Source organism: Hyaena hyaena, unplaced genomic scaffold (genome assembly GCF_003009895.1).
Source record: "Hyaena hyaena isolate Hyena2069 unplaced genomic scaffold, ASM300989v1 scaffold_98, whole genome shotgun sequence".
Taxonomy (NCBI): domain Eukaryota; kingdom Metazoa; phylum Chordata; class Mammalia; order Carnivora; family Hyaenidae; genus Hyaena; species Hyaena hyaena.
This window is the reverse complement of record NW_024080730.1, coordinates 1,525,157-1,550,203: the sequence shown is the minus strand read 5'-3', so window position 1 is coordinate 1,550,203 and position 25,047 is coordinate 1,525,157. Positions and strand designations below refer to the sequence as shown.

Below are 25,047 nucleotides of genomic sequence, written 5' to 3'. Positions count from 1 at the left end.
GGTGTGTGCAAGTGACGAAGTGTGGCTACCGTGCTACACGTGTGGTGTGTCTGTGGCTACATGCACAGGCGTGTTACCGCGTGTGGTCGTGTCTGGTTACACGTGTGTATAATCACACGAATATGCAGAGATGCATGTGTGATCGCATGCCCACAGGGGACTGTGGATACATGCGTGTCATCACATGCACACACGTGTGGCGTGTGGCGTGCATGCAGGCCTTGGTGCTGCCACCCCCAGCGGCACCCAGGGCCCCAGGCCACCTTCAGATGGGAAATGACCCCGGATGGTAAGGATCCCCGTGTGGCAGAAAGAACAGACGAGCTCAGGGAGGACTCGGACACGCAGAAAGGGGTCTGATGTCCTTGGGATCTTCTCTCCTGGGAAGTTCTTAGGAAAATGAGAAAAGCAAACTCCCTCTGCACCAATGGGCCTGGGCCTCAACACCTGCTCCTCCCGCTGCCCTCCCCTCCAAGCCGGGGTCTCCCCACCTCCGTGGGTACTTTCAGAGAAAACAAGGACCGTGAATGGTCCCTGCATTGGAGTCCCGGAGACCAGCACCCCGGCCACCCACACGCCCCACACCTGCCCTGGGGGCCCTGGAGGGCAGGACTCTGGCCAGTCCCGCCTTCACCCCTCACTCTGAGAAGCCACTAAGAGCCCACGCCAATGGCCTCTCAGGAACCTCGGGACCCTGCCCCTCCCAGATGCCAGGGGCCCTGAAGAGCACAGAGCTACCCCGACAGCTGGCCAAGGCGCCCCACACGTCCCCCCCCTTGCACAAAAGCAGGGCGAGGCGGCTCTCATGCCCGACTGCCCCCCGGCATCGTCCGGCTGCAGTGCAGGGCTGGGGACACACCCGGGGGACGGCCCCGGTCTCGCCCACTCCCCAGAGCGGCACGGCAGAGGGGACAGGGCGGCGAGGAGGCATCAGACACGCACGCACCTTCATGCCGGGGATGATGCGCAGGAACCGGAAGATGATGAACATGTTGAGCAGCCGAGCCATGTCCCACAGCGACAGCAGGCCCAGCACCTCCGGCTTCCTGGGGAGACACACGGGGCACGGTCGGGAGGCCCGAGAGGCCGGCGACAGGGAGACCCGGGGACGCGTGTTCAGACAGAGACCGACGCAGGGAGCAGCGGGGAGGGGGCTCCGGCTCGGGTCCAGCACAGGGTCCGGGCTGCCCACCCCTGCTGGCCCAGCCCCCACGCCGCCGCCCGGTCGCCACGCCCCGATCTCACACAGGAGCTGCTCAGGCGCTGGAGCACCCCCACTCCGGTCCCAGGCTGAGCGGAAGAGAGCCGGTCCTCCCCGCGCCAGGCCCGTCCCCACCCAACGACCCTCCTGTTCCAACCCCTCCTCCGACCCCGTCTCCCAACCCAGGCCTGTCCCCCCCCTCTCCTGCGACGCCGGCCTGTACCCTGACCCCCTAAGTGTCCCTGGGGACAAGTGTGCTCGTTTCTATTGAAATTGAAACTTGTTCTCACACCAACGTTCCCCTGTGATTCTCGGACCAAAGCAGGTTTTCATTGCAGTCGAGAAACGAGGCGGCCCAAGCACCCGCCCCCAGGCCCGGGCTCACAGCCACGGCCAGCACCAGCCACCCGTCTCCCCGACACAAGCCCTTCCCGGCTGGCCCGCTCCACTGGCACTTTCCGGCACAGCAGCAGCCCTCAGAGACTCCGAGGCCGGGCGGCTGTGCTCCGGGCAACACGACCCGATAGCCACAGGCCACACTTGGAGGCGCCCTGGGGCCCCCTGGCCAGACACCTACACTGCTGTGTGCCCACATCTGGGGGCAGGGTGGGAGGACCACGCGCCCCGTCCAGGTGCCCCCTGGCGGCTCGTCACAGCTCTGGGCACGCAATCGACTTGACGGTGAGTTACAACCCATCACAGGATCCCCAAGAGCAACGAGGGGGGTCGGCTCCCACGGTCCTCAGGGGGCTGAGCTCCGAGCCACCTGGTTCCCTAGCACTGGGCACTGGGCCCCGCGCAGCCCGAGCAGACAGGCCGGGGCGCAGGCCACCCACCCCTGGGGCCTGGGGCGCCGGCTGCTGTCGCCTCCCTCGGTTCTGCCCAGTCACATACCAGCCCGGGTGTGGGAATCGGTACACAGCCAGAGTGGAGATCTCCAAAACCTTTAATTACAAAAGAAGAGAAGGCGTCGCTACAGCAATGCTAACCTGCGCGGCTTCCCAACTTCTAAAGCTTGTGTGCGACACGCTGCCCCCCAGAGGGGGCTTTCGGGGGGAGTCAGAGCTCTGTCCCTGGCCCCACAGTCGGTTCCAAACACGTGACTTCCTGCAGCTGAGAAAGACACTCCGGTTGCAGGACGAGGCGGCCTGTCCACGGAGGGCGGGACGCCGGGGAGCCCCGGGCCAAGGACAGACCGGGGCCCGTCTCCCAGGCCGTCTTCGCTCCTGTCCCCAGGGGCCCGCGGCTCCCGACAGTCAGGTGTGACAGATGCTGCACAGTACGGCTGCCAGGACGCACACACCATGCATGACCCTCCCTTCCCACAGGCTCTGGGGAGAGAGTGCCCGTGCGCCCGCTGCCCTCCCGCCACCCACGTCAAGGTCCCGCTGTCCTCTGTGGCCGGGGCCGCGTTAGCTGGCGAGGGCCCCCGCGGGGGGTGGGGGAGGCAGCCTGCCCGGCGACCCTCAGATGCGACGGAAACCCTGCCTCCCATCGGCCCCCACTGGCCGCCCCCCCCCGCCCCCCCAGCAGCGCACCCAGGCGAAGGCCGGCCCTTTGCGCTGCGGGCGGGAGCCCAGCCCCCCACGGCCCTCAGCGCCCGAGGGACGGCCCGCGTTGGAACACAGCCCAGGGCCAGCCGCAGGGGGCACGCCGCCCGCCGCAGAGGCCAGCGGCCCGGCCCGGCAAGGCCTTACCAGCAGGACGACAGTGAGGAGCCCGTCGAACACGTTGCTGGAGAAAGACAGGTACCCCCGCGGGCCCAGAGCGAACACCTTGAGCAGCAGCTCCAGCGCGTAGTACAGGATGAAGATGCAGTTGAGAATCTGGAAGGGCAGACAGCTGCCTCGCGTCTGGCCTCCGCTGCCCTCTCCTCCGGCCTCCCGGGGCCGCCCCTCCCACGCCCCCCTCCCAGGCACACACGAGGTGTCTCCGGCACCCCGCCTTCTGCCACACACCCTCCCCTCGGGGACCTGGAACCCCACGCCGGCTTCACAGAGAACTCGCACGTCTGCAGCCCTGACGCAGACCCCGCTGGCCTTGCATCTCCCGACCCCGCGTCCTCTCTGCCCTCAAGGCCGGGGTCAACCCCCCAGTCCCCGCCGCCACCCGAGCCTGCGCCCCCAGTTCTCTCTGCCCTGGCCCCTCCGGTCCACCCTCTGCAAGAGCTCCAACAACACCCGTGGGCAGCGTCATCCCAGCCCCCGTGGGTGTGTCTGAGATGCTCTTAGCATTGAACGTGGCCTCAGGCTACTAGGTCACCATCATTTTGGGTCCCTGTCTTTTTTTTTTTTTTAATATTTTATTTATTTTTGAGAGAGATAGAGACAGCATGAGCAGGGGAGGGTCAGAGACAGAGGGAGACACAGAATCGGAAGCAGTCTTCAGGCTCTGAACTAGCTGTCAGCACAGAGCCTGATGCGGGGCTCGAGCCCACGAACCGTGAGATCATGACCTGAGCCGAAGTCGGATGCTTAACCGACTGAGCCACCCAGGTGCCCCTGGGTCCCTGTCTTTTTTGAAGCCAGAAAGTAAAATACAGCAGAGCTCTCTTCCTTTATTTTTTTAAACTTTTTTTTAATGTTTATTCATTTTTGAGACAGAAGAGAGACAGAATGTGAGCAGGGGAGGGGCAGAGAGGGAGACACAGAATCTGAAGCAGCTCCAGGCTCCGAGCTGTCAACACAGAGCCCGACGCAGTGCTCGAATCCATAGACCGTGAGCACAAACCTGAGCCGAAGTCAGACGCTTAACTCACTGAGCCACCCGGGCACCCCTGGGGCTCTTCCTTTCAAGGGCCTCACAGCCCCGCCCCAGTGCGTGCACAGAGCCCCGGGGGTGGGGAGGCGTGGGCGGCGCCAGCACCTCACCCAGGTGTGCAGTCCAAATTCCGTATCCTTAGTGTCGCCTCGCTCACACCCATGAAGAGATTGCTGTCAGACCCCATCCGACCACAAAACTTTCATATACCACTAAGTGGACTTAGTGCTGAACAATTAACGCTGAAAGAGTTAAAATATAGGGGCACCTGGGTGGCTCGGTTGGTTAAGAGTTTGACTCTTGATTTGAGCTCAGGTCATGGGATCAAATCCTGCATCAGGCTCCACACTGAGCATGGAGCCTGCTTGAGATTCTCTCTCTCTCTCTCTCTCTCTCTCTCTCTCTCTCTCTCTCTGTCTCCCCCCCCCCACCTCATTCCTCTTCTCAAATCAGTGCACTCTCTTTTTTAAAAAGAATAAAAAAAAAACGATGGGGGGCACCTGGGTGGCTCAGTTGGTTGAGTGTCTGACTTCGGCCCAGGTCATGATCTCACGGTTTGTGGGTTCAAGCCCTGGGTCGGGCTCTGTGCTGACAGCTCAGAGCCCGGAGCTGCTTCGGATTCTGTGTCTCCCTCTCCTTCTGCTCCTCCCCTGCTCACACTCTGTCTCTGTCTCTCTCAAAAATAAAGACATTAAAAAAGAAAAAAAGATAAAATATAGATCAAGGTATCCAATCTGACTTTTGTCAGGGATGAAAACCAGCCACCTCTACAATACGTGATTCATAAGGAGACTGAAGCTTTCTGAGGTCATTCGGGAAAGAAAAACACAACAGAAATAAGAAACGAAGAAAATTTGATGCTCCTGAAATGTAAAATATGGGAATTTCAAGCATCAGGTCAGAGAAGCCATTGTTTCGATTTTGAGATGAGGATAAACCTCACATGGAAGACGCAGCGTGTATCTGTCCGGGCGCAGGAAACCAGACAAGTCAGACAGCTTCCTGCGCAACTAGAGAAGATTCCGTCGTTTCCGTCCCTCCCTGTGAAACACCTGCTCTGGTACACGCGGTTCTGACGTTAAGTAACATGGGCGCGTCGGGGCTACTTTCATCCAAAATGGAAAAACCGTTTTCAGACCCCGGAGTTTGAGCAGCCGGTGTAGCACCAAGGAAGGAGCTCAAATCCCAGGGCTGGACGAGCCGGGGAGACGCGGGCGGCCCCACCCGCCGCCTCCACCGCCCCAGCCGCTCCCGGGCCGGCACCCCGCACCCTCCTCTGGGGGCGCCCCGGGTCAGGAGGGGGTAGGGAGGCCACGCGACTCACCCCCAGCACGAAGTCGTCACGGTCATCGGGCAGCACGTCTGCGTCGAGCACCAAGAACACCTGCAGGGGCCAGAGCAGAAGGCAGCTCGCCAGCCCGGCCCGGGATGCCGGCGCGGCAAGACCGCGGGCAGGGGGGCGGGAGGAGGGGCAGGGGGCGCGTCCACACGAGGCCGAGCCCACACGCACGGAAATGGACACGAGGTTCCCGAGGGCAATGAAGTTCCCCAGGTAGTCGAAGTAGCGGTGGCTGAAGAGGACCTGGGCGCTCTGCAGGAAGGGAGACCGGTACTCGGGCCGCGGCGGGCGCTGGGGAGGAACACGCGGTGCTCACAAACACGCGGCCATTGGGAGCCCTCCAGTGTCCGCACCCCCTTATTCTGGGATTTGACTTTCTCCTACTTTCTCTCTCATCCCGGTCTCTCTAGCCTAAGAAAATAATCTCAAACATAGAAATAGCTGCACAAAGACACTCATCATAGTCTTTGAACACCACGAGAGAGGTAGTAAGAGCCTAGTGGGCGCCGACGGCTTAGGTAAACCACGATGCACCATCAGGCAGGCATCTGAATACACACCAAGTGTTTACCACCAGACGGAAAGCGTTCTGTGACAAGTACACGTAAATTACGCCCTAATAACTGACACAGAACAGCAGTCTTCCGGACACAGTGCAGAGCCACCTGCCAAGGCCTGTCTAGGGACTTCACAGATCGGTGCCAAGGACAAAGGACAAACGCTTTGGACAAACTCAGGAACCTCCAAGGAAGGACACAAGGGAAGTAGGTAAGAGTTTGCCATGGAGACAGGGAAAACCATCCAGAAGGTTCCCTGAGTTGGACGTGGCCCAGGCAAGGCCCTGTGGTCTGCAAATCGCGTCGGGTTAACAAAACTTCCTTGGTTTCCAAAAGCCCAGCGATCCCGGTTCCCATTCACCGTCCTGGGGGCCGGGATCCCCGGGAAGCCGAGTCCTGGCCCTGACTCGGGTCACCCGGGTGGCCTACGCCAACAGACACCGTAAACTTCCCTGCCCACCCCGGGGGGCCCGGCCCTAAGCTGGGGAGACTCGAGTTACCTTTCTGATCACCCTTTTGTCGAACTCATTGAAGAGCTTCTGAAACTCATCAGCTGATAGCAGGTCGCTACCATAGGAACGTACCTTCTACAAAGGACAGAAACACAGGGCAGCAGGGGTCAGCCGGGCCGACGGGGGACAGGAGGGCGCGCCGTCCCAGCCCCACGCAGCCCCCGGGACAGGAGGGTGCACTGTCCCCAGCCCCACGCGACCTGGGCCAGCCCTGGCTGATCTGCAATGACACCCCATGCTGAAACAGGGTTGTTGGCTGGCGTGAGCTCCCGGGGGCGCACAAAGCACGGGGTGAGGGGGGCAAGGGGCAGGGGGGCTCCCGTACCTCCATGATGACCTGTCTGTGCTGACTGTGCAGCTGCACTCTCTGAAGCACATGCAGGAAGTCCTGGGGCTTCACCCCGACTCTGGGAAGAGACGCGAAGACACGGCCTCCGTGAGAGAGCCGACCACAGGCACTCGCTGGGACGCCTTGTCATCTAAACCCCCAGGACGCTACTGTCCTGCCTCTGAGAGGGGCACGCTGGCGCTCAAGAGTAGCGGGCAGAATGGCAGGGCGCCACGGCTGACAAGCTGTCCACACCGACACTACCTCCAGAGCAAGCCCCGCTGGGCACCCAGGTGCAGGGGCGCGGGAACGGCACAGTCGGGGCGGGGGGGAGCCACTTGGCCCTTACAAGCCCAGGGTCTCCAGGGCGCAGGAGGGCAAGGGAGTCAACTCAGGAGACCAGCAGACCCCGCGGCACCAGGGAGGCAGCGTCCTCAGGACCGTCAGGCCCAGCCCGCGGGGAGCTGGGCAGAGGCAGTGCCCGGGAAACGCCCACCTGAGGGGCTCCCTCCCGGCAGCAGCCACCCCCACTTCCCCGGGGAGAGGGGCTCCCGGGCACGCCAGCACTCACCCTGCAGGGAGGGCTTCTCCCTGGGCGCTCAGGGAGGAGAGGACCTCGTAGGCGGCCCGGGCCCCCAGCCGCCTCCGGAACAGCGAGGTCTGGAAGGATTTCTGCAAGGATGATGGTCCTGAGCGGCGGGGTCAGGCCTCGCCCAGCTGCACCCCTTCTTGTCCAGCGCTCCCGGCCCCACCCCTCCTGTCCAGCTCTCCTGGCCGCACCCCCTCCCGTCCAGCTCTCCCAGCTGCACCCCTCCTGTCCAGCTCTCTGGCCACACCCCCCCTCCTGTGCAGCGGCCTGTGCAGGGGTGCCTGCCTGCCCACAGCTGGAAGCAGCCCTCATCCCCTCGGGCACCAGGGGCAAAGCCCTCCCAGCCCACAGAATTCACCAAAGTGTGCCTCCACTCTGCACACCCGGGGCCCCAGCTCTCACACACGGCGGGCTCGGGGCCACCTGCCCGGGAGGGGCGACCCCCAGGCCTCCCTCTAGAAGTAGCCTCTGGGGGCTGTGGTGACAGCACCGCCTGGGCAGCGAGGAGGTGCCTCGACCCCTGCTCCCCCTTGGGAGGCAGCGCGGAGACCACCAGGACTGCCACCCACCCCCGGCCGCCCTTCACCGCGCAGACCACCCGGCCCGTCGAGTCGCGCCCCACTTGGCGTCCGACGCAGCTGCCCGTGCAGGAATGGGGACAGCGGCCCGGCTCACCATCAGGTAGCCCCGGAACTGGTTGTAGATGATGGCCGTCAGCAGATTCATCAGAAACAAGCTTCCTTCGAGTGGAAACAGCCGCAGTCAGCGGGCAGGGTCCGGGGGGGAGCAGCCCCAGGGGCGCAGAGGGCAGACGTGGGCACGGCCACCCCCAGGGGGCAGCAAGAAGGGCCCGGACAGTCACAGAGCAGAGCGTGCTCATGGCTCCCGTCAGGTGCCCGGGACACCCCGGTCACCCTGCACACAGCCCCGTCCTCCCCTAATGAACACACGGGACACCAGGCCTGCCCAGCCCTGGGCACAGAGGACAGGGGCCATCAGTGGTCATGGACCAAACACCACAAGACGGTCACACTGAGAAGTCATGAGGTTGGAGGGTACATGAGGGGAGGTCACTGAGGGGAAGCAGTGGGGCCAGGGACGCACTGAGGTAAGGTCAGCAGAGAGGGCACTGAGGGGATGTCACAAGGTCGGGAGGGCACCAAGGGGAGGTCACGGGGTCGGGAGGGCACTGAGGGGACGTCACGGGGTCGGGAGGGCACTGAGGGGACGTCACGGGGTCGGGAGGGCACTGAGGGGACGTCACGGGGTCGGGAGGCCACTGAGGGGACGTCACCGGGTCGGGAGGGCACTGAGGGGACGTCACGGGGTCAGGAGGCCACTGAGGGGAGGTCACCGGGTCGGGAGGGCACTGAGGGGACGTCACGGGGTCGGGAGGCCACTGAGGGGATGTCACGGGGTCGGGAGGGCACACTCAAACCACAGCACTCAATCTTCCCACTGGGGCCAGAAGCCTGTCCCTAGGGACCCCTGAAGACCCCCCCCCCCCCGGAACATACCTATCAGGGTGAAGACTATGAAAAAGATGGCGTAGGCCCGGTTCCTGGAGTATGCGGGAGTCATCACTGGGAGAGAGAACATGGAGAAACTGAGGCATCCCGTCTAGTTCCTGTCCAGGTCCCACACCGTCTGTCTCCCAGAGGAAAGAAGGGTTCTGGCCGGGAGACCCAGGAGGTCTCTGGTCCAGTGCTGACCCCCAGCCTCCACCTGCACACCCTTGCAACGGGGGGCTCACTACTTGTTGAGGCTGCTCCTCCCTTACACTGAAGTTTGAAGCTGAATCTGACCCCCTGAGAGCTGCCCGCAGACTGGAAGTTCAGCTCTCCCTCGGGTGACTTGTTAGGACTCACAGCACATGTGGGGACAATGGTCAGGCCCCACTGCACAGCTCTTCCTGGGTGCGGAAGCAGGGGCCACCCTCCCAGGAAGGTCTCTGTGACTGGGGGTCACCCCCGCACCCACGACGCAAGTCACTGGCCAGAGCAGCCAAGCCCTGGAGGCCCATGGCCCCCACCCCGGCCACACTGCCCGCCCAGAGGGGCCCCGCAGCACCCCCGAACATGAGTACCACAGCCCCCTGAGCCCCAGGGCCGAGCCGCACCCCGCAGCCGGGCCGGGTGCGTTGCAACGGGAAAGTGGTCAGGCCTCCGAGAGGAAGCCACCAGGGGCCCCGCCAAACACACCACCCTGTCACCTCATTCATTCTTAGCTTCCTGGCGAAGTCGGGAGACGGGACAGAGACAGGCGAAGGGGACAGAGCGTGGAGGAGGGGGGGATGTGAGCAGAGGAGATGGGAAAAAACAGAAAAAAGGAAAAAGGCAGGAAGAAGGGAAAAGACAAACAGGGAAAGAAGATCAAGGAACGAACGCAGGAGGGAACCCCACGCCACCCTCTTCGTCCTCCGCCAGGCGACGGGCAGGAAGGCCTTCGGCACCCGCGCCCCCGGAGCGCGGCCCCGCCCCGCCCCCCGCCCCCCGCCCCGCACACACCGTCCGGGTTGTTGGCCGTGGTCAGCAGCACCAGGAGGGACGTCAGGGCCTCCGGCAGGTTGCGAAAATAGGTGAGCCTCTCCCGGTCCCTCCCGTCGCCCTGCTGGGAGCAAACGCGGCAGCTCGGAGGCGCCGTTGTGCAGCCGGCACCGCACCACCCACCGTGAGGCCGGCACCGCCTGACCTGCGCGGCCCCATCACTTCCCAGCAGGCTCTGCGCTCGCAGACACTCAGGCCCCAGCTCAGGACCTCTGGGCCCAAGAGCCAGCGTCCAGGGAGGCCGCATGGCCACGGGGCCACCGGCCACGGAAGGGGGTCTGTCAGGAACCGTGGGAAAGCTCTCAGCCACCCTGGCTGAGACACACACACACAACACCACACACACACACTCACACACACACACACACACAAACCCCACCACACACACACAGCACAGAGACACACAACACCACACGCACAACACACACAGCACAGAGACACACAACACCACACACACAACCACACCACCACTTATACACACACGCAACACCACAGACACATACAGACATACACAATCACACAGACATACACACAGCATACACAATCACACCACTGCGCGCGCACGCACGCACGCACACACACACACACACACACACACACACACACACACACACACGGCAGCTCCAGACCTCCCGGAGTCCGGAGGGACAGTCTTCAGCCCTCCCTCACGGCCAGCACAGCCTGAACCCCAAGTATCACCACGAGGTCAAGTGGCCTCGGGTGACCGCCAGCCACGTTCGCAGGACAAACGCAGGACAGCTCAGGGTGGGGGCACCGGGGTGACAGGTGGGAGACACCTCCACACAGCAACAAACGGCCGGGGGCCAAGCAGCAGCAGGGAGCTGGAGGGGAAGGGGGCTCAGGGGAGGGCAAAGCCCACTGTGAGGAGAGGAAGGGGGGACGGGCAGGGGCCGTGAAGGGGGCGGTGGTGCCGGCCAGTCTGAGGGGGCCTCCGTCCAACAGGGGTGCAGAGAAAGCCGAGTCAGCGCCCTGCCGGGGCAGGGAGGGGAGAAGAAAGGAGAAGGAGGGCAGCCAGGCAGACTAGCCCTGAGCCCACGAGGCGGGGGGTAGATGGGGGCCCCATCGGGGGCACATGGGAAAGCGGCTACGCGGAGAGCCACCCGCCACCTGGGTGGGCCAACACCGACCCTGGTCGTGAGGCAGGGAAGGCAGCCTAACCGGGGCCTGAGAACGACCTGGAGGCTTCCCTAAGGGTCACCCCGCCGACCCAAACCCCAAGGCCCCGGGCAGGGACAGAGTGGAGCACATACCTTCTCGCCCGTGAAGAGCAGCATCCCCAACATGGTGAAGACGCATAGGTGCAGCGCCAGCAGCAGCACGACGCTGAGGGGGCGGGGGCGGGAGGGCGCTCAACACGGGACACGCATCGCACGCACCGAAGGGGACGGGGCGCGAGGGACAGCCAACCCCACCGCACGGGGAGCTCCCTGCCCTGCACTCAGTTCTTGGTCCCCCACAAAGGAGCCCTCCTTCCCCCGCAAGGACGATCAGGGACCCCAAGTGCATCTCCTGGGGGTCCAAGGACCCCGCTGTCTCAAGGGGACGGCCACACCCACCCATCTGGGCTGGACCGTGAGGGGTCACCCACGTGAGCCATCGGGGAGGGGGCTGAGGAAGAAGTCGGTGGGGGGCAGGAGAGCGGGCAGGGAAGGGTCACGGCCACAGACCCCTGGGAAGGGAGCATCATCTGCAGGGCTCTGCCGCCAGCAGGCAGGGGAGGCCCCCAAACACCCCCCGACCGGCCTACCCAGGCCAGTCCCGGCGCCCCACGGCACGGCAGGGAGCAGGAGAGCACAGCTGCCCGGCCAGCCAGGCACCAGGGCCCACCTGGCCATTTCCGGCAGCGACGACCTGATACACTTGAGCGTCTTCTTCATCATGGAGGAGTTCTGCATCAGGAAGAAGGGGCGAAGAAGCCTGCGGATCCGCATGGGCTGAAAAACAGCAGGAGGGTCTCCGCTTCCACCCAGGCTGGGACAGCACGGGCGAGGGGGTGGCAGCAGGGGCGAGGGGGTGGTGAGGAGCCCCGGGCCTCGCCCAGACCGGCCCCCGCCCCCCCTGCCCCAGCCCAGAGACAGGAGGCCGAAGGCCCCGCTCAGAACCCCCTCCCGCCCCCCAGTGCGCCCCAACTCCAACCTCGGGCCCCACCCCCTCCTCTTCACATCCCTGCCAAGGGGCCACCCCCTGCAATCAGAGAACCCAGGGGGTGCTCCCAGCTCCTGGCTCCTCCCCTGCCCCCACCCCCCAGCTGCGGCCTCACCCCTGGCACAGACACTGGGCCGTGACTCTGCACCCCGCAGGCGCACCCCCGTTTCCTCCTCCCCCCTTCCTCCTGGTCAGAGCCAAGGAGAGCTCCTCCCCCACTGCCCTCAGGACGCCCGGCCTTCCGGAGGGCTTCCCTCAGGCGCCCTTCTTCCTCATCCGCTAACACCATCACTCAGCACAGAACCCTCACCCCTCCACCGGCCCCACACGCCCCCTCCAGACCCAGCCGGTCCCCCTGCCCGCTGACCTCCAGGCCTGAGTCTGCCCAGTGCCGTCTCCCGGGACCCGGCCCTGAGCGCGGGCGCCCAGAGCCCCTCCTGCCCTCTGGGGCCTCGCACTCCAGGGAGCGGAGCAGCCTCTCGGGTATTCAGGGTCACGTTCAGGATCTGTCCTCCCACATTCAACCGCCCATCCCAGCTCTCAGCTCCAGACTCCGGCCCCGCCAGGCTTCTTGTCCGAGCACAGCTGACCCCCCACGCCCTGCGGACTTCCTGGGCCCGCCCTGCGGCGTCTCAGCCCCCCCCACCCCCACCTCTGCTCAGCGGGAGGGGGCGGCCGTCCCTCCCGTCCCTGGGCGAACGCACCGCCCCAGCACCACCCCGCGGCGCTCTGGAACCCTACCACGTATCTGGGGTCTCTGCCACGACCGAGTGAGGTCCCACCAGCACTGGCTCGCAGAGACCCTCCGGACTGTCTGCACAACAGGTGGTCCCTAGGCCTGACTCAACCTCCCTGGGCTACTCGCGCTCCCGGCACAGGTCCGAGAAAGCCAAAGCAAACAGCAGTGGACGGACACTCAGGGCCATGGCCCCGGTGTCCCCAGCTCCCCCACGATCCGCTCGCTGCCCCGGGATGGAACCTCGTCTCAGGGTCCGGTTCCCGAATCTTCCAGCCGGGCAGGGGCCGAAGGTCCCCCCAGCACCCGCACCCGGGGGTTTAGACCCTCACCCGTAATCAGACACGGGACCGGGTGTGGCTTCTCCCCGGGTGTGGAGACGCAACCTGCCAAGAGCCCTCCTAACACTGGGGCCACATCAGGGTCATGGACACAGAGACATGTGGCCTCTCTGAAGGATGGGAAGGTTCACCCACGAGACTCAAGTCCGTTAGACGCCAGCCTAGTGCAGGGTGGGGCACCCCTGGGAGGCCCACACACGATCACAGCTCAGCAGCTAACGTGCCGATACCCAGTCCCCGTGAGGAAGGGGCACAGCAGAGTCGTGACCATGACCGGTAGACCGTGTGGGATGTGAACCCCCCCAGACCACAGGGTGGAAATGGACATGAGAGACTAGGCTGGAGGCCCCTGGTCCTCCGCCCGCCCCCCCCTGCCCTGGTGCCTGTGTGAGTTATGACTGGCCAGCTGGCCCCAGGGGAAAACCCCGGGCCTGGTTTGTCGGCGGTTCTGGGGGAGGGGCTGACGCTACCCAGAAGGGGACCTCGTGCGGCGTTACGGCCTCCATCAGGAAGATCCCCCAGAGATGGCACTGAAGGGACAGCGTGGCAGTGAGTGGGGTCCGCCCTGTCTGCATGGGAAAGGTGACAATTCCTGGGATCAGGGCACAGAGAGAGCAGGCCGGACGACAGGGAACGAGGTCCGGGAAGCACGCATGTGGATGGGCAGATGAACACCCACAGACACAGAATGACACGTCCTGTAATGTCCGAGCCTCTCCCCCCCTCCCCCAAGGCCACTGCTGACGGCTCACCCTCCAGAAGCAGAGCCCAGCTCAGCTCACCCACCCCGATGCGGCCCCCGGCAGGGGTGGGTGCCTGCCGTGTGCCCCTTCCCCAGCCAGGGGCGCTATCCTCACTGGACAGACAGGCACGCGGGCCGGGGCTCTGCCTGGGGGGACCACCCTCTGAGCCTCAGGAGCCCCACAGCATTCACGGCCTCCCCATGGCCCCTCACCCTGAAGTGGCTGGTCCGTGGGAGGGCCCGGCAGCCCCAGGCAGGCTCTGTGACCCCCACTGTGGGGGGCAGCCCTCCGCGGGACCAGAAGGTGCATCAGAGGCTCTGAACACCAGGATAGATCAGGAACGGCGACTCCCCTCCCCCCAACTCAGTGTCTGGCTGCTCCTGAAAACTTTCCACCAAGGACATACCCTAAGAATTCATAAAAAGCAGAGGGGAGTCTGGGGGGGGTGTCCAACGGCCAAGGACAGCCTGGCGCCTGCTGCCCGGTGGAGTAGGGAGGTCCAGGTCGGGGACCCTGAGGCATAGCCAGTGTGAGAAGATTATCAGAAAATTCCAGTGATCAAAAAAGGCAGGACGCCGAGGGCAGACTGCCCGGGAACGAAGGCCTGGGTCCCCGTTCGAGGTGAAGAGCCCCGAGCTGCTGGGGAGCTGGGCGAGGCAGGGGCCACGGGGCGCACAGGGAGAGAACTTCAGAGTATCGGTTAGCGCCCACCCCCCCACCCAGCCCAGCCGGTTAGAAAGAGGGGCCTGAGCTGTGCGCCAGCTTCCAAGCCTCTTTCCTGCCAGGAAGCGGGAGGCGGGCCCTGCGCCCTCCCCCGTCCCCCCTGCAGCTCTCTCAGCGGCTGCTTCCTGCCTGCTTCTGCCAGTGAGGGCGCTGGAGAGAGGCTGGGACCCCAGAGGGGCTGACGGACATTCCCTGCTGCCCCTCGGGCAGTGGCCCCGCCCTGGGGCTGCCAGCCTCCCCGGCTTCCATCGCTCCCAGAACCAAGCCATCTCCGGAGGGGACCCCAGTGGTCTGTGTTCCTCCAGACACTGGGGGCAGGGCGCCGGCTCTGGGGGACCCTCCCCTGAGCCTCCTGCGGCTCTGTGTCCCGGGCCCCGTTCCGCTTTGTCAGTTACTCAGCACCTGCTTAAGCCCCTACAGACGCTCTCTTGGCTGAAGCAGCCGATGGGCTGGTGGCCCTGAGTGGCCCTGATGGACACAGATGTCCCCGTACCCGCTTCCCCAGCTCCTGCTCCACCCAGTTACAGGGCAGAGCATCTGGGGGGTGGAGGGTGGGATGCCGCAGCCAGAGAGGTCTGGGGCCCCACAGAGCTCTGGGCGCGCAGCGAGGGTGAGGCCCCGGGGCACCCGGCCAAGCAAGGGGCTCAGCTGGCCAGCGGGAGGCAGGGATTAGGAGGCCTTGTGGGCCGCCCCCCCAGGCCCAGCTCCTCCTTCCGCAGGACAGGACAAGGCCAGCGGCTGAACTGCCAGGAGGGTGGGAAGAGCTGGGCAGAGGACAGGCCACCCAGGGCTCCCCGCTCCCACCTCGGAGGCCCCACGCCACCTACCTCCTGGCACACCAGACTCAGCGACGCGATCCAGTCGGCGAGGGACACGACCAGCACCAGCAGGTAGGCCAGCAGCCAGGCGTTCTTCCGGAACTGGGCCCACCCGACCAGGTAGCTCTGCAAGAGGGGCGGCGGGTGAGCGGGCCGCCCCGCAGACACCGGCCCTGCAGCCAGCCCGAGGCCCTCGACGTGCAGGGGTGAGGCTGGGGCACCCGAAGCAGAGAGCGCTTCAGCGAGGGGTGCGGTCCCTGCATGCCTTGGGGAGCAAGAAGCCGGGCTCCACGCGCAGCCCGCCAGCGACCTCGAGCACTTGAACCACCCTGGCCTGTGTCCTCATCAGTTCTGCCCATCCCAGCCTCCGGAAAAGAGCCATTCTGGAAAGGGAGGAAGGGCACTTGTGGTCCGCTTCTGGTGAGGGCTGGCCCACCCCCAGAACTGTCTAGACCAGGCCCTGGGTCTTCCTCTGGGGCCCGCTGGCCAGGTGTCAAGGGCCCCGCGGGCAGCAGGGGCATCTGGAGGTCACAGCATGCAAGTAAAAACGTCTTCTATCTTTTCAGGCCTCCCAAACGTACCAACCATTCAGAAGATGCTAATGGAGCCGCTCCCCAGTTTCAGTTCCAGTCTGAAAACTCCCAGCCCCCTAAATACATCGTGGGCTAAAAAAGGAACGATGCGAAACTGCCGGGGCCCTCAGGCCCCCACCCCCACAGTGCCAACAGCAGGGGCCCAAAGCCACCCCCACGGCAGGACAGCCCCTCAGGCCCCAGACAAAGGCCCCGCAGGACTCTGGGGACAGCCCATCCTAGGGGAAAGGCCCTGCGCTGCCTGGCGGCCAGGCCAGCGCTGCCACGTGGATCACCCCCATTTGACCAAAGTTACAGGACGTGCCCCACAGAAGACCTCTCGGCCCCTGGGCACCGTGCTGGGAAGGCACCACTGCACTGAACTTTGACATGGCCCGGAAGCTTGAGTGAGAAGGACGGGGCCCAGAAGGACCCAGGTCAGAGTCAGACACACAGCCGCGCGGCAGCGGCCCCTTCCCAGCCCACGCCCCCCTCCTCCGCGTTCCACCCCTCGTGGGACCGGAGGGTGGCCCGCGACAGAGACCACCGGTCAGTCCTCTCTCGTGCCAGGGCCTCTCCTCACAGAGACACAGCCAGACCCTCGGCCGCTCCCGGAGGCCCCACGAGGCCATGCACCCAACAGGCTGGAGCCCAGACTTGCTTTAGTCTGGGGAGGGGGAGGGGGTGACGGGATCTCTTATGCACCAACCAAGCCAGGCCTCTGCTCGCAGGGGCAGAGCGTGGTCAGAGAAAAAGGCAGACAGCTTCGGGAGCGTAAGACTTGACCGGGAGCACAGCCCGCGGGCTGAGGGGGCTCCGGCCCCTGCACTCTTGCACCCGATGGCAGCCGGCTCACCTTCACAGACACGTCGGCCACAAAGACCAGCAGGCAGAGCAGCTCGATGCCCTCAGTGAGGCCACAGGGCGGGTCCCAGGGGGCCGAGCGGTAGCGCACGTCCGCCGTGCTGGTGAGCGACGAAGGCGTCTCGATAAAAGCCAAGAGCAGGATCAGGGAAATGGTGAAGCTCAACGTCCTGAAAAAGGAACAGAAACGAATTGAAACACACAAGCCAGCAACGCCCGGCCCACAGAGCGCATCCACGGGCGGAGGGCGGGGGGCCCACAGGACAGGCTCAGCCTTCCAAGGGCAAAGCCCCGCCCCTGGTCCGTGCCCACCCGAGCCACCAGCCGACGGCGCCCAGCCCCGAACCCCTCGGCTGGCAGGACCTCATCCCCAGGAGGGCCCCGCCTGCCACAGGCTGGGCTCTGAAGAAAGCAGAGAGTGGCTCCTTAGGGACCTTGAGGCCGCCCCCCCCAAGCCAGGCCGCAGGGGAGCCCCTTCTCACCACTGGCAGGCACTGGAGTAATACAGTCGGTAAAGCCACAGTGACCTGGCATCCATGCGGTGGTTAATGGAACGGTACTGCAAGCAGAAAGCACGCAGAGCCATGAGCGGGGGTCCCCTCAGAGCCGCGCAGCACAGCCAGCCACGTGCAGGGCGCCTGCTGACTGCACGACAGGCCCTGGGTGGGGAGACAAGCCATGGGCCGGAGTCCACTGCAGCCACATACGTGGACCAAGGGCGCTCCTGTGACCCAGCAGGGCCACATTAGCAGATAGACTCAGAACACCCTAAGCATCACTGCCCCGTGTGGACGCCTGTTTCTACCTGTTTCTAAAATTTTTTTCTTATACCTTATTTATTTTTGAGGCAGAGAGAGACAGAGCATGAGTGGGGGAGGGGCAGAGAGAGAGGGAGACACAGAATCTGATGCAGACTCCAGGCTCTGAGCTGTCAGCACAGAGCGCGACGCGGGGCTCGAACCCACAAACTGTCAGATCATGACTTGAGCTGAAGTCAGATGCTCCACTGACTGAGCCCCCAGGCGCCCCTGAGCCTGTTTCTGAATGTACAGCTGTGCCCTCCGCCTGCCAATGAGGCTCACCTGGCTGCGGTGCAAGGCCCTCCCCCACCACGGGGTCAGTCTCCAGCCCCCTCCCCCAACGTGGCACAGCGCTCCCTTCCATATTCTGTTTCCCTAGTCGAGCCTCACTATCGTTTTCCAGCCGGGGACAGGCTGGCCATCTTTGAGCGTCTTTCACACGCCCTGGAACAGGCCCTTAGTAGGAGGTAACTCAATGAAGCAAGCATTTTCAGGCCTCGAAAGAGCACCCAGCGCCCACCCGCTTTGGGAAGGACTCCCGGCAAGCCGTGCCCAAAGGCCCCATCACCACGGTTAGCATGACCGCGTGGTCCCGCAACCAGGGCCCTGACCCCAGGGCAGCAAGGAGGGGACCGGCGGGGCAGCCATCACCCAGTCCCCGCAAAACCCGGAGAAGGGCCCAGGCCCAGCCACGGGGGACAGGTGCCGCCCACCTGGATGGCATCTTCGATGAAGACAGCAGCCTGGTCGAAGCAGAGATCCCTCCCGGATGCGGCGCCTGCAAGCAGAGACAGCACATGGGGTGACAAGGGGACTGCATGACGCTCACCTGCCACGGGACTGCTGGGATCAAGGACAGAACCCGGGGACCTTCTTTCCCAAGGCTCCGGAACGGCCGGCCCTTCGCCCCACGGCAAGTCTGCACATGAGAGAGCCCCAGAACCGGCCTGGCACACGAGTGTGCTCAATAAATGGGCAGCTGACGCTACCCGCCTGCCACCTTCACCAGCTAGCAACTGGGGCCTAAGGGCACAGGAGGGCGGATGGAGCCTCCGCGGGGCCCCAGCAGGCTCCCGACTACAAGGGGTCTTCAGTGCAAGTCGGGAGGCTTGAAGCCCTCCCAGCGCCCCGGCCCCTGCCCATCCAGGAGCCGTAAGCTGCCCACGAGAGCAGTCCCTGTGGCCTCAGGTTGTGTCCCCCGATCGTGGGCTAGCGCCAGCTCTATGGCTTCGTTGCAGAAGCTGTTGCTTGACGCAAGGAAAGAAGAAAGGCATGAGGAGCCGTGGTTCGCAGCCACAGAGGAACCCCACTGCCAGGGTCCAGGAGACAGGGTGCAGCCGGGGCCCCACTGGGGAGAAGAGTCGGCACGCAGCCCCCAGCAGCTCCCGGAGCAGGGAAATGATAGCGCAGCTGTTTCTGCTGAAGATTCTACTTCCACACGTGGTCCCTTTGGGCCAGCAGCTCCTGAAAACGGCCCATAACTAGCAAAGAGAAAATGCAGACGTGTGCATGCCTCTGGAGCACAGGTCCCTAAGCCAGCGGCCGAGCAGACGGTGGGCCACTGCCCTCCTCTGCCCACCGCCCCCAGGGAAGAAGTGCACCCGCTCGCAGGGCTCCTGCAGCAGGGCCGGGGGCCAATCAGGGATGCGGGGGACCCTGGACACAGGTAGGAGACTAGACCCTGTCCTGGCTCTGCCGGTGCCCCTCGCGTCACCCAAAGCAAGCGCCCGCCTCCTTCTGGGCCTCGGTTCCCCCCACATATAACCTCCATGCTCGCCCTGAAAGTCCTCCCAAGGAGGCTGTGAGGGTGGCGGCTGCCTGCTTCCCCGACAGCATCCTGGGAACTGTGATCAGATGGCACTGGGCTCTCTTCCCTGCGGGACCACAGAGCCCCAGGCGGTGCAGGGCTCGGCGCACGGTGGCCCTCCAAGCTTCTTTATCGAGGGAACACGTGAACAGTGGATGAGGGAGCCTGTGAGGGCACGGCAGAGGCCCCGCGTTACCAAATCCCGGATAAGAGATGGGGTCTCAGCCTGGAGGGATCTAAGGACACAAGCCTCTTGGACAAGAAGGGCCTCTGGGCTCACTCCACGCCCAGGTGCGGCTGAAGGGGCTCACGGCCGGGCAAGCCATCACTGGCAGGGGTGTCAGGCGCCCGGGAACTGTCCGGCATTCATCAGACCTCCCGCCTGGGCCTCAGGACCCCAAACCTCAGAAGGGGCCATCCCACCTGCTTTGCGGCCCCCGACACCAGCGGCCAGAGGTACCTTGTCACAAAACCTCAGTCGTGAGCACGTCACCGCTTCCCACGAGTCCCCAGCTCTCCAGGAGGAAGTCCACGCTGCCCTCAGCCTAGCGCTGCAGACGCCCACCTCGCCCACGCCCCCTCCCTGTCCCGCTGCTTCCTCCCCCCTACGCCCTCCACCCCACTCATCCTGAACTCATCTTGAACTCGGCTCCGCCAACACCAAGCTGTCCTGACACTCAAGCCCTCGCCCAGATGCAGGCCCCACCGGGAGCAGTCTCCCAACTCGGTGGTCTAGGGACCACCTCCCCAGGGGGCAATCGCCGGGCACGCCGGGTCGGAACGCCAGGGTAGAGCCTCTGCCATAGAGAGCAGAGGACAACAGGGGCTCAAACTCTGCGCCCGTCAGTGCTGGACCCGTCTCTGCCTCTGCCCCAAGTCCCCCCGCCCACCATCCTCGACATCCGGGTCTAAGTCCCCCTTTCCTGCTCCAGGCTCCCCCCTGCCCTACCTGTCCGGGACCCCGACCAGCTCCCTGATGACCCTGGGCAAGCAAGGCCCTTCACCTGTGCCTCAGTTTCCCCTCACTGGTCAGATGCGCCAGGACAGCTGTAGCTACTTGCTATTATTCTAAAAGCCCCTTCTGTATCATAACAACCCCTCGGCCTCCGACTTGCCCATAACCAGAAGGCGGGGGACTCCCTGGCCAGGAACAAGAAAACCACCCTCGCCCTGCAGCCCGTGAGGGGAGGCTGGGTCCTGACTTCAGGGTCTGTGGGGCCCCCGGCAGCCCAGTCCCCGACCCCTGTGCGTGGGAAGACCTGACTGCAGGACGCGCAAACCCCGCGCACAGAACCCCACCTAGGAGCCCCGGCCTTTCCCGGTCCCCCTCTGCCCCAGGGCCGACAGCCCAGCCAGGGAGACGCAGAACGCAGCGTCCCCTCACGCTCTCGGGAGGCCTCCTCGAGGCGTGGCGTCGGGACAAAGAGCCCTCTCTCAGGGTCCTCGCCGCCTGGCCCTGGCTCCCAGCTCCCAACGCAGGTCTCAGCCGCCTGCCGTCCGCCCCACTGGGGCTGGGACCTGCAGAGTCAGGGCGCCCGGCCCAGAACAGCCATCGGCACCGACTGCCGCATCTCTGCCACCTGGTCGGGCCCTGTGCTGACGGAGGGCATTCGCAGCGATCTCTTGGAAAGAGAGAGCTCAGAATGGTTAGGCAACCTGCCAAGGTCACACAGCCAGAAGGGGCAGCACGAGAAAGGCACTCCGACCTTCAGACACAAAGTCTGCGCCCCCCCCACCCCCCGCCCAAATGCCACTGAGGCCTATGTCCCTTGTCCAGGGACCTGTGAGGCCCTGGCAGGGGCTGGATGGAGAACCTTCCTGGGGACAGCCTCTGAGGCGGCTGCCCCGGCCTCCAGTCTTCTAGTCTGTCAGGCACCCAGCCCCCAGTCCACGGATGGGCGCGCACCACAGGCCCTGCCTGGACCCAGGAAGCAAGTCAGTCTGGAAAGAAGGTGGCCCTGGAAGGAGCGCCCAGCGCGGCGGGGCAGCGGCAGGGCCCGGGGCTGACCTTGGACACGTCCGGGACTCTCTCTGGGCCTCGGTTTTCTTCTCTGCAAGGTGAGGCTGAGGTCCTTCCATTCCTAACCCAGCCCCCAGGGTGTCTGCCGGAGGCCCGTGGACTCCACCCTCCCGCCCTCCTCGGGATTCAGCAATTTCTCTACGGTAAACAGGAAGGGCAGGAGGGAGCCGCGGAGGGCAAGGGGAGGGGGGGGGGGGGGGGGGGGGGGGGGGGGGGGGGGGCCGGCTCAACCCCAAACCGAAGGGGGACCAGCCTCCGGGGAGCCTCCTGGCACCGGGAATGAGAGGACAGGCTGAAAGGGCTCCTAAGTCTACTCCCAGCTGGGTCCGAATCCCACGTCAGCCACTTCCCCGCTGGGTGATCCTGAGTATGCGCACGCCCTTCTCCGTGCCTCAGTTTCCCCCATAATAACCGGGAGGAAAACGGAAGTGCTGCTTCCTAGGAACAACCAAGGCGACCTGCGAGGCCTGGGTCCACCCGAGGCCCATCGAGGGGGCTGCACGGCGTGGCTGCCCCAGGCTGGCCGGTCGGAGGCAGGGCACGACCCTGGAGCGCCCGGCCGACTCCGCACCCGCGCCAGGGCCCGGGTCCGCAGGGCGGCTCCCATCGCGCCCCGCGCCCCCTCGGACCCCGGCCTGGGGCTCGGGGACGGGGGGCGCCCGCAGCGACCGCAGAGGACTGCGCGGGATCGGCGGGTCCCCACGCGCCGCCCCCGCGGCCCGCTCCCCGCGCCACGCCGCCGCTCACCAGGACCAACGCTGCCGCCCCGGGCCCGGCTCAGAAGGGGCTCCGACTCCGCCCGCGGGTCCTCCATGGGGACGCCGCGCGCCGCCCGGACCTCCACCGGAGCGCAGAAGCGGCGAGCGGGCTCCACTGCGCAGGCGTGGCGTCCCCGCCCCTGGAGGTCCGGAGGAGGAGCGGGCAGCGCCGTGACACAGGGGATACCCCTCGCCATCAGCCAATAAGAACGGAGGGTTCGTGTGGGGAGGCGGGAACCCCCTAGGCCCCGCCTGTCAGGGGGCGGGCTCAACTTCCTTCCCCCGGGGAGGGGCTCCAATGCCCTCTCCGACCGCGGTCCCGGGGCCGGCTGCGTCGGCACCACATGGGCACTGGTTAAAAAGGCAAATTCCCGGGCCCTCTCCGAATCAGAAACTCGAAGCAGGGCCCAGGAGTCTGTGTTTTGCCTGTTGAGTGTTGGGCACGCGGGGATCACCCCCCAAGCGTGTCCCCCCAAAATGGAACTTGAATTCACCCTCTGGTAACGAAACTAGAAAGATAAAATATAATTGAGAGTAAACCTTGAAAAGGCCAGTAACACTCCTGAAAAATATTTGCAACATACATATGAAGTGTTTTTAACATTAACACAAAATTTTTTTCCATTGCTGTAGTGACACATTCCAGTAAATTTACCTAAAACTACTCCCATTTATCATCTTTCAGTCCTGGAGGTCAGAAGTCCAGCGGCTGGACTGGGTTCTCCCAACAGGGCCTCACAAGACCAAAGTCAAGGTGTTGGCTGGCCTGGGCCAGGCTCATCCACAGAGTTGGTAGATTCATTGCCATGAGGCTAGGACTCCAGTCCCTGTTTCTTGCTGGGTGTCCATCGGGGTCATTCTCAGCTTCTAGAGCCCACCACCTTCCTTCCAGCATGGCCCCTTCCATCATCAAAGCAAGCAAGAGTGCACTGAATCTCTCTCCTGCTTCAAAGTGCAGCAAGATGCTTTCCAATCTCTCTGACTTCCTGCTTCTGCCACAGCTCTTTCCTTTTTTTTTTTTTTTCTAATTTATTTTTGAGAGAGAGAGAGACAGCATGAGCAGGGGAGGGTCAGAGAGAGAGGGAGACACAGAATCCAAAGACAGGTTCCAGGCTCTGAGCTAGCCGGCAGCACAGAGCCCGATGCAGGGCTCGAACCATCGAACTGTGAGATCATGACCTGAGCTGAAGTCGGACACTCAAACGACTGAACCACCCAGGCGCCCCACACAGCTCTTTCCTTTTAAGGGCTCCTGTAACTACACTGGACGCAGCAGATAACCAGGATAATCTTATTTTTTAAAATCAGCTGATAAGTAACTTAAATTACATCTGCAAATCCCTTTAGCCAGCTATCCTACCTTAACCACTAGTGTGATGCCAGGAGGTGAAGGTCAAGGGAGCCAAAATTCGGCCTCCCACAGAGCTCTTAAAAATCAGTAAGAAAAGGGGGCGCCTGGGTGGCTCAGTCAGTTGAGTGTCCGACTCTTGGTATCGGCTCAGGTGGTGATCTCATTGTGCTTGGGTTCCGCCCGAGAAACGCTCTGAGTCACGCTCTGCACTGACAGCACGGAGCCTGCTTGGGACTCTCTCCCTCTCCCTCCCTGCCCCTTCCTCTCTCATTCTCTCAAAATAAATAAACTTTTTTTTTTAAAAATCAGTAAGGGACAACTGGGTGGCTCAGTCATTTGGGCATCCGACTTCGGCTCAGGTCATGATCTCACACTTCATAAGTTCGAGCCCCACATGGGGCTCATTGCTGACAGCTGGGAGCCTGGAGCCTGCTTCAGATTCTGTGTTGCCCCTCTCTCTCTGCCCCTCCCCTGCTTGTGCTTTCTCTGTCTCTAAAAGAGAAATAAATGTTAAAAAATTATTTTAATTTAAAAAATCAGTAAGAAAAAGATTAAATTCTCCTTAGTTGGGAAAGGAACAAATGACTTGAACAGGAAGTTCACAAAAGAGGAACTATTGATGTAAGATGCTTGAAATAAACTTCACCTCATTGGAATACAGAGATGCAAATCAAATTAAAATAACAATAAAATCATTGACCAAATCAGTGGGTGAATATTTAAAAGTGCTGGAGGGCAGAGAAATCATAGAATGCAATGCATTCATGCGGCTGACTTTTTTTTTTTCAAACAGGAAGCATGCGTTTTAAAGCCTGAAAAAAGCAAGATACTTTTAATCTGAGAAAAGAAAATGGATGCACGCAGAACTTCGTAAAAATGGCCCATCCTCCAAGGATTTTTCTTTAATTGCGATTAAGGAATCCCCTTTCGGTTTGGGTACAAACTCAAGGAGGCCCAAGTGGAATGTGGAGCAGTATAAGCATTTTGTGAAAATTAATTAAAGGAAACCTCATTTAAAATGGAGTGTGGGGGGCGCCTGGGTGGCTTAGTCGGTTAAGCGTCCGACTTGCGCTTAGGTCATGATCTCGCGGCTCGTGGGTTCGAGCCCCGCATCGGGCTCTGTGCTGACTGCCAGCTCAGAGCCTGGAACCTGTTTCAGTCTGTGACCCCCTCTCTCTCTCTGACCCTCCCCTGCTCACGCTGTCTCTCTCTCTCTCTCTCCTAGAAATAAATTTTAAAAAAATTAATAAAATAAAATAAAATGGAGTGGGGAGGGGTACCAGGCTGGCTCAGTCAGTGGAGTATGCAATTTTTATTCTTGGGGTTGTGAGTTCAAGCCCCACACTGAGTGTAGAGATTACTTAAAAGTAAAATCTTTAGGGGCGCCTGGGTGGCTTAGTCGGTTAAGCGTCCGACTTTCGCTTAGGTCATGATCTCGCGGTTCGTGGGTTCGGGCCCCGCGTCGGGCTCTGTGCTGACTGCCAGCTCAGAGCCTGGAGCCTGTTTCAGTCTGTGA

At 63.2% G+C, this 25,047-nt stretch overlaps 1 protein-coding gene across 4 annotated transcripts in view; it reads right to left on the bottom strand.

The window, feature by feature from the left end:
* TPCN2 (two pore segment channel 2) overlaps window positions 1-22,305 on the bottom strand; it is a 28,460-nt gene extending 6,155 nt beyond the window's left edge. Inside the window, exons 1-19 of one of the 4 annotated variants that reach the window (XR_005528943.1) lie at window positions 22,170-22,305; window positions 18,309-18,373; window positions 17,278-17,354; window positions 16,788-16,965; window positions 15,369-15,485; window positions 11,681-11,787; window positions 11,104-11,176; window positions 9,794-9,896; window positions 8,804-8,869; window positions 7,962-8,026; window positions 7,269-7,369; window positions 6,695-6,776; window positions 6,358-6,444; window positions 5,472-5,591; window positions 5,286-5,345; window positions 2,899-3,027; window positions 2,096-2,145; window positions 947-1,046; window positions 264-390 (exon numbers count right to left, since the gene is read on the bottom strand). Coding sequence is in view for 3 of the 4 variants with exons in the window: in XM_039235449.1 (XP_039091380.1) it covers window positions 947-1,046; window positions 2,096-2,145; window positions 2,899-3,027; window positions 5,286-5,345; window positions 5,472-5,591; window positions 6,358-6,444; window positions 6,695-6,776; window positions 7,269-7,369; window positions 7,962-8,026; window positions 8,804-8,869; window positions 9,794-9,896; window positions 11,104-11,176; window positions 11,681-11,787; window positions 15,369-15,485; window positions 16,788-16,965; window positions 17,278-17,354; window positions 18,309-18,373; window positions 22,170-22,236 (1,647 nt within the window). In the remaining variant the exon portion in view is untranslated. The remainder of the gene's footprint in view (window positions 1-263; window positions 391-946; window positions 1,047-2,095; window positions 2,146-2,898; window positions 3,028-5,285; window positions 5,346-5,471; window positions 5,592-6,357; window positions 6,445-6,694; window positions 6,777-7,268; window positions 7,370-7,961; window positions 8,027-8,803; window positions 8,870-9,793; window positions 9,897-11,103; window positions 11,177-11,680; window positions 11,788-15,368; window positions 15,486-16,787; window positions 16,966-17,277; window positions 17,355-18,308; window positions 18,374-22,169) is intronic. The other 3 variants (XM_039235449.1, XM_039235450.1, XM_039235451.1) reach the window with 3 other exon arrangements.
* Between the last annotated feature and the right edge of the window lie 2,742 nt (window positions 22,306-25,047).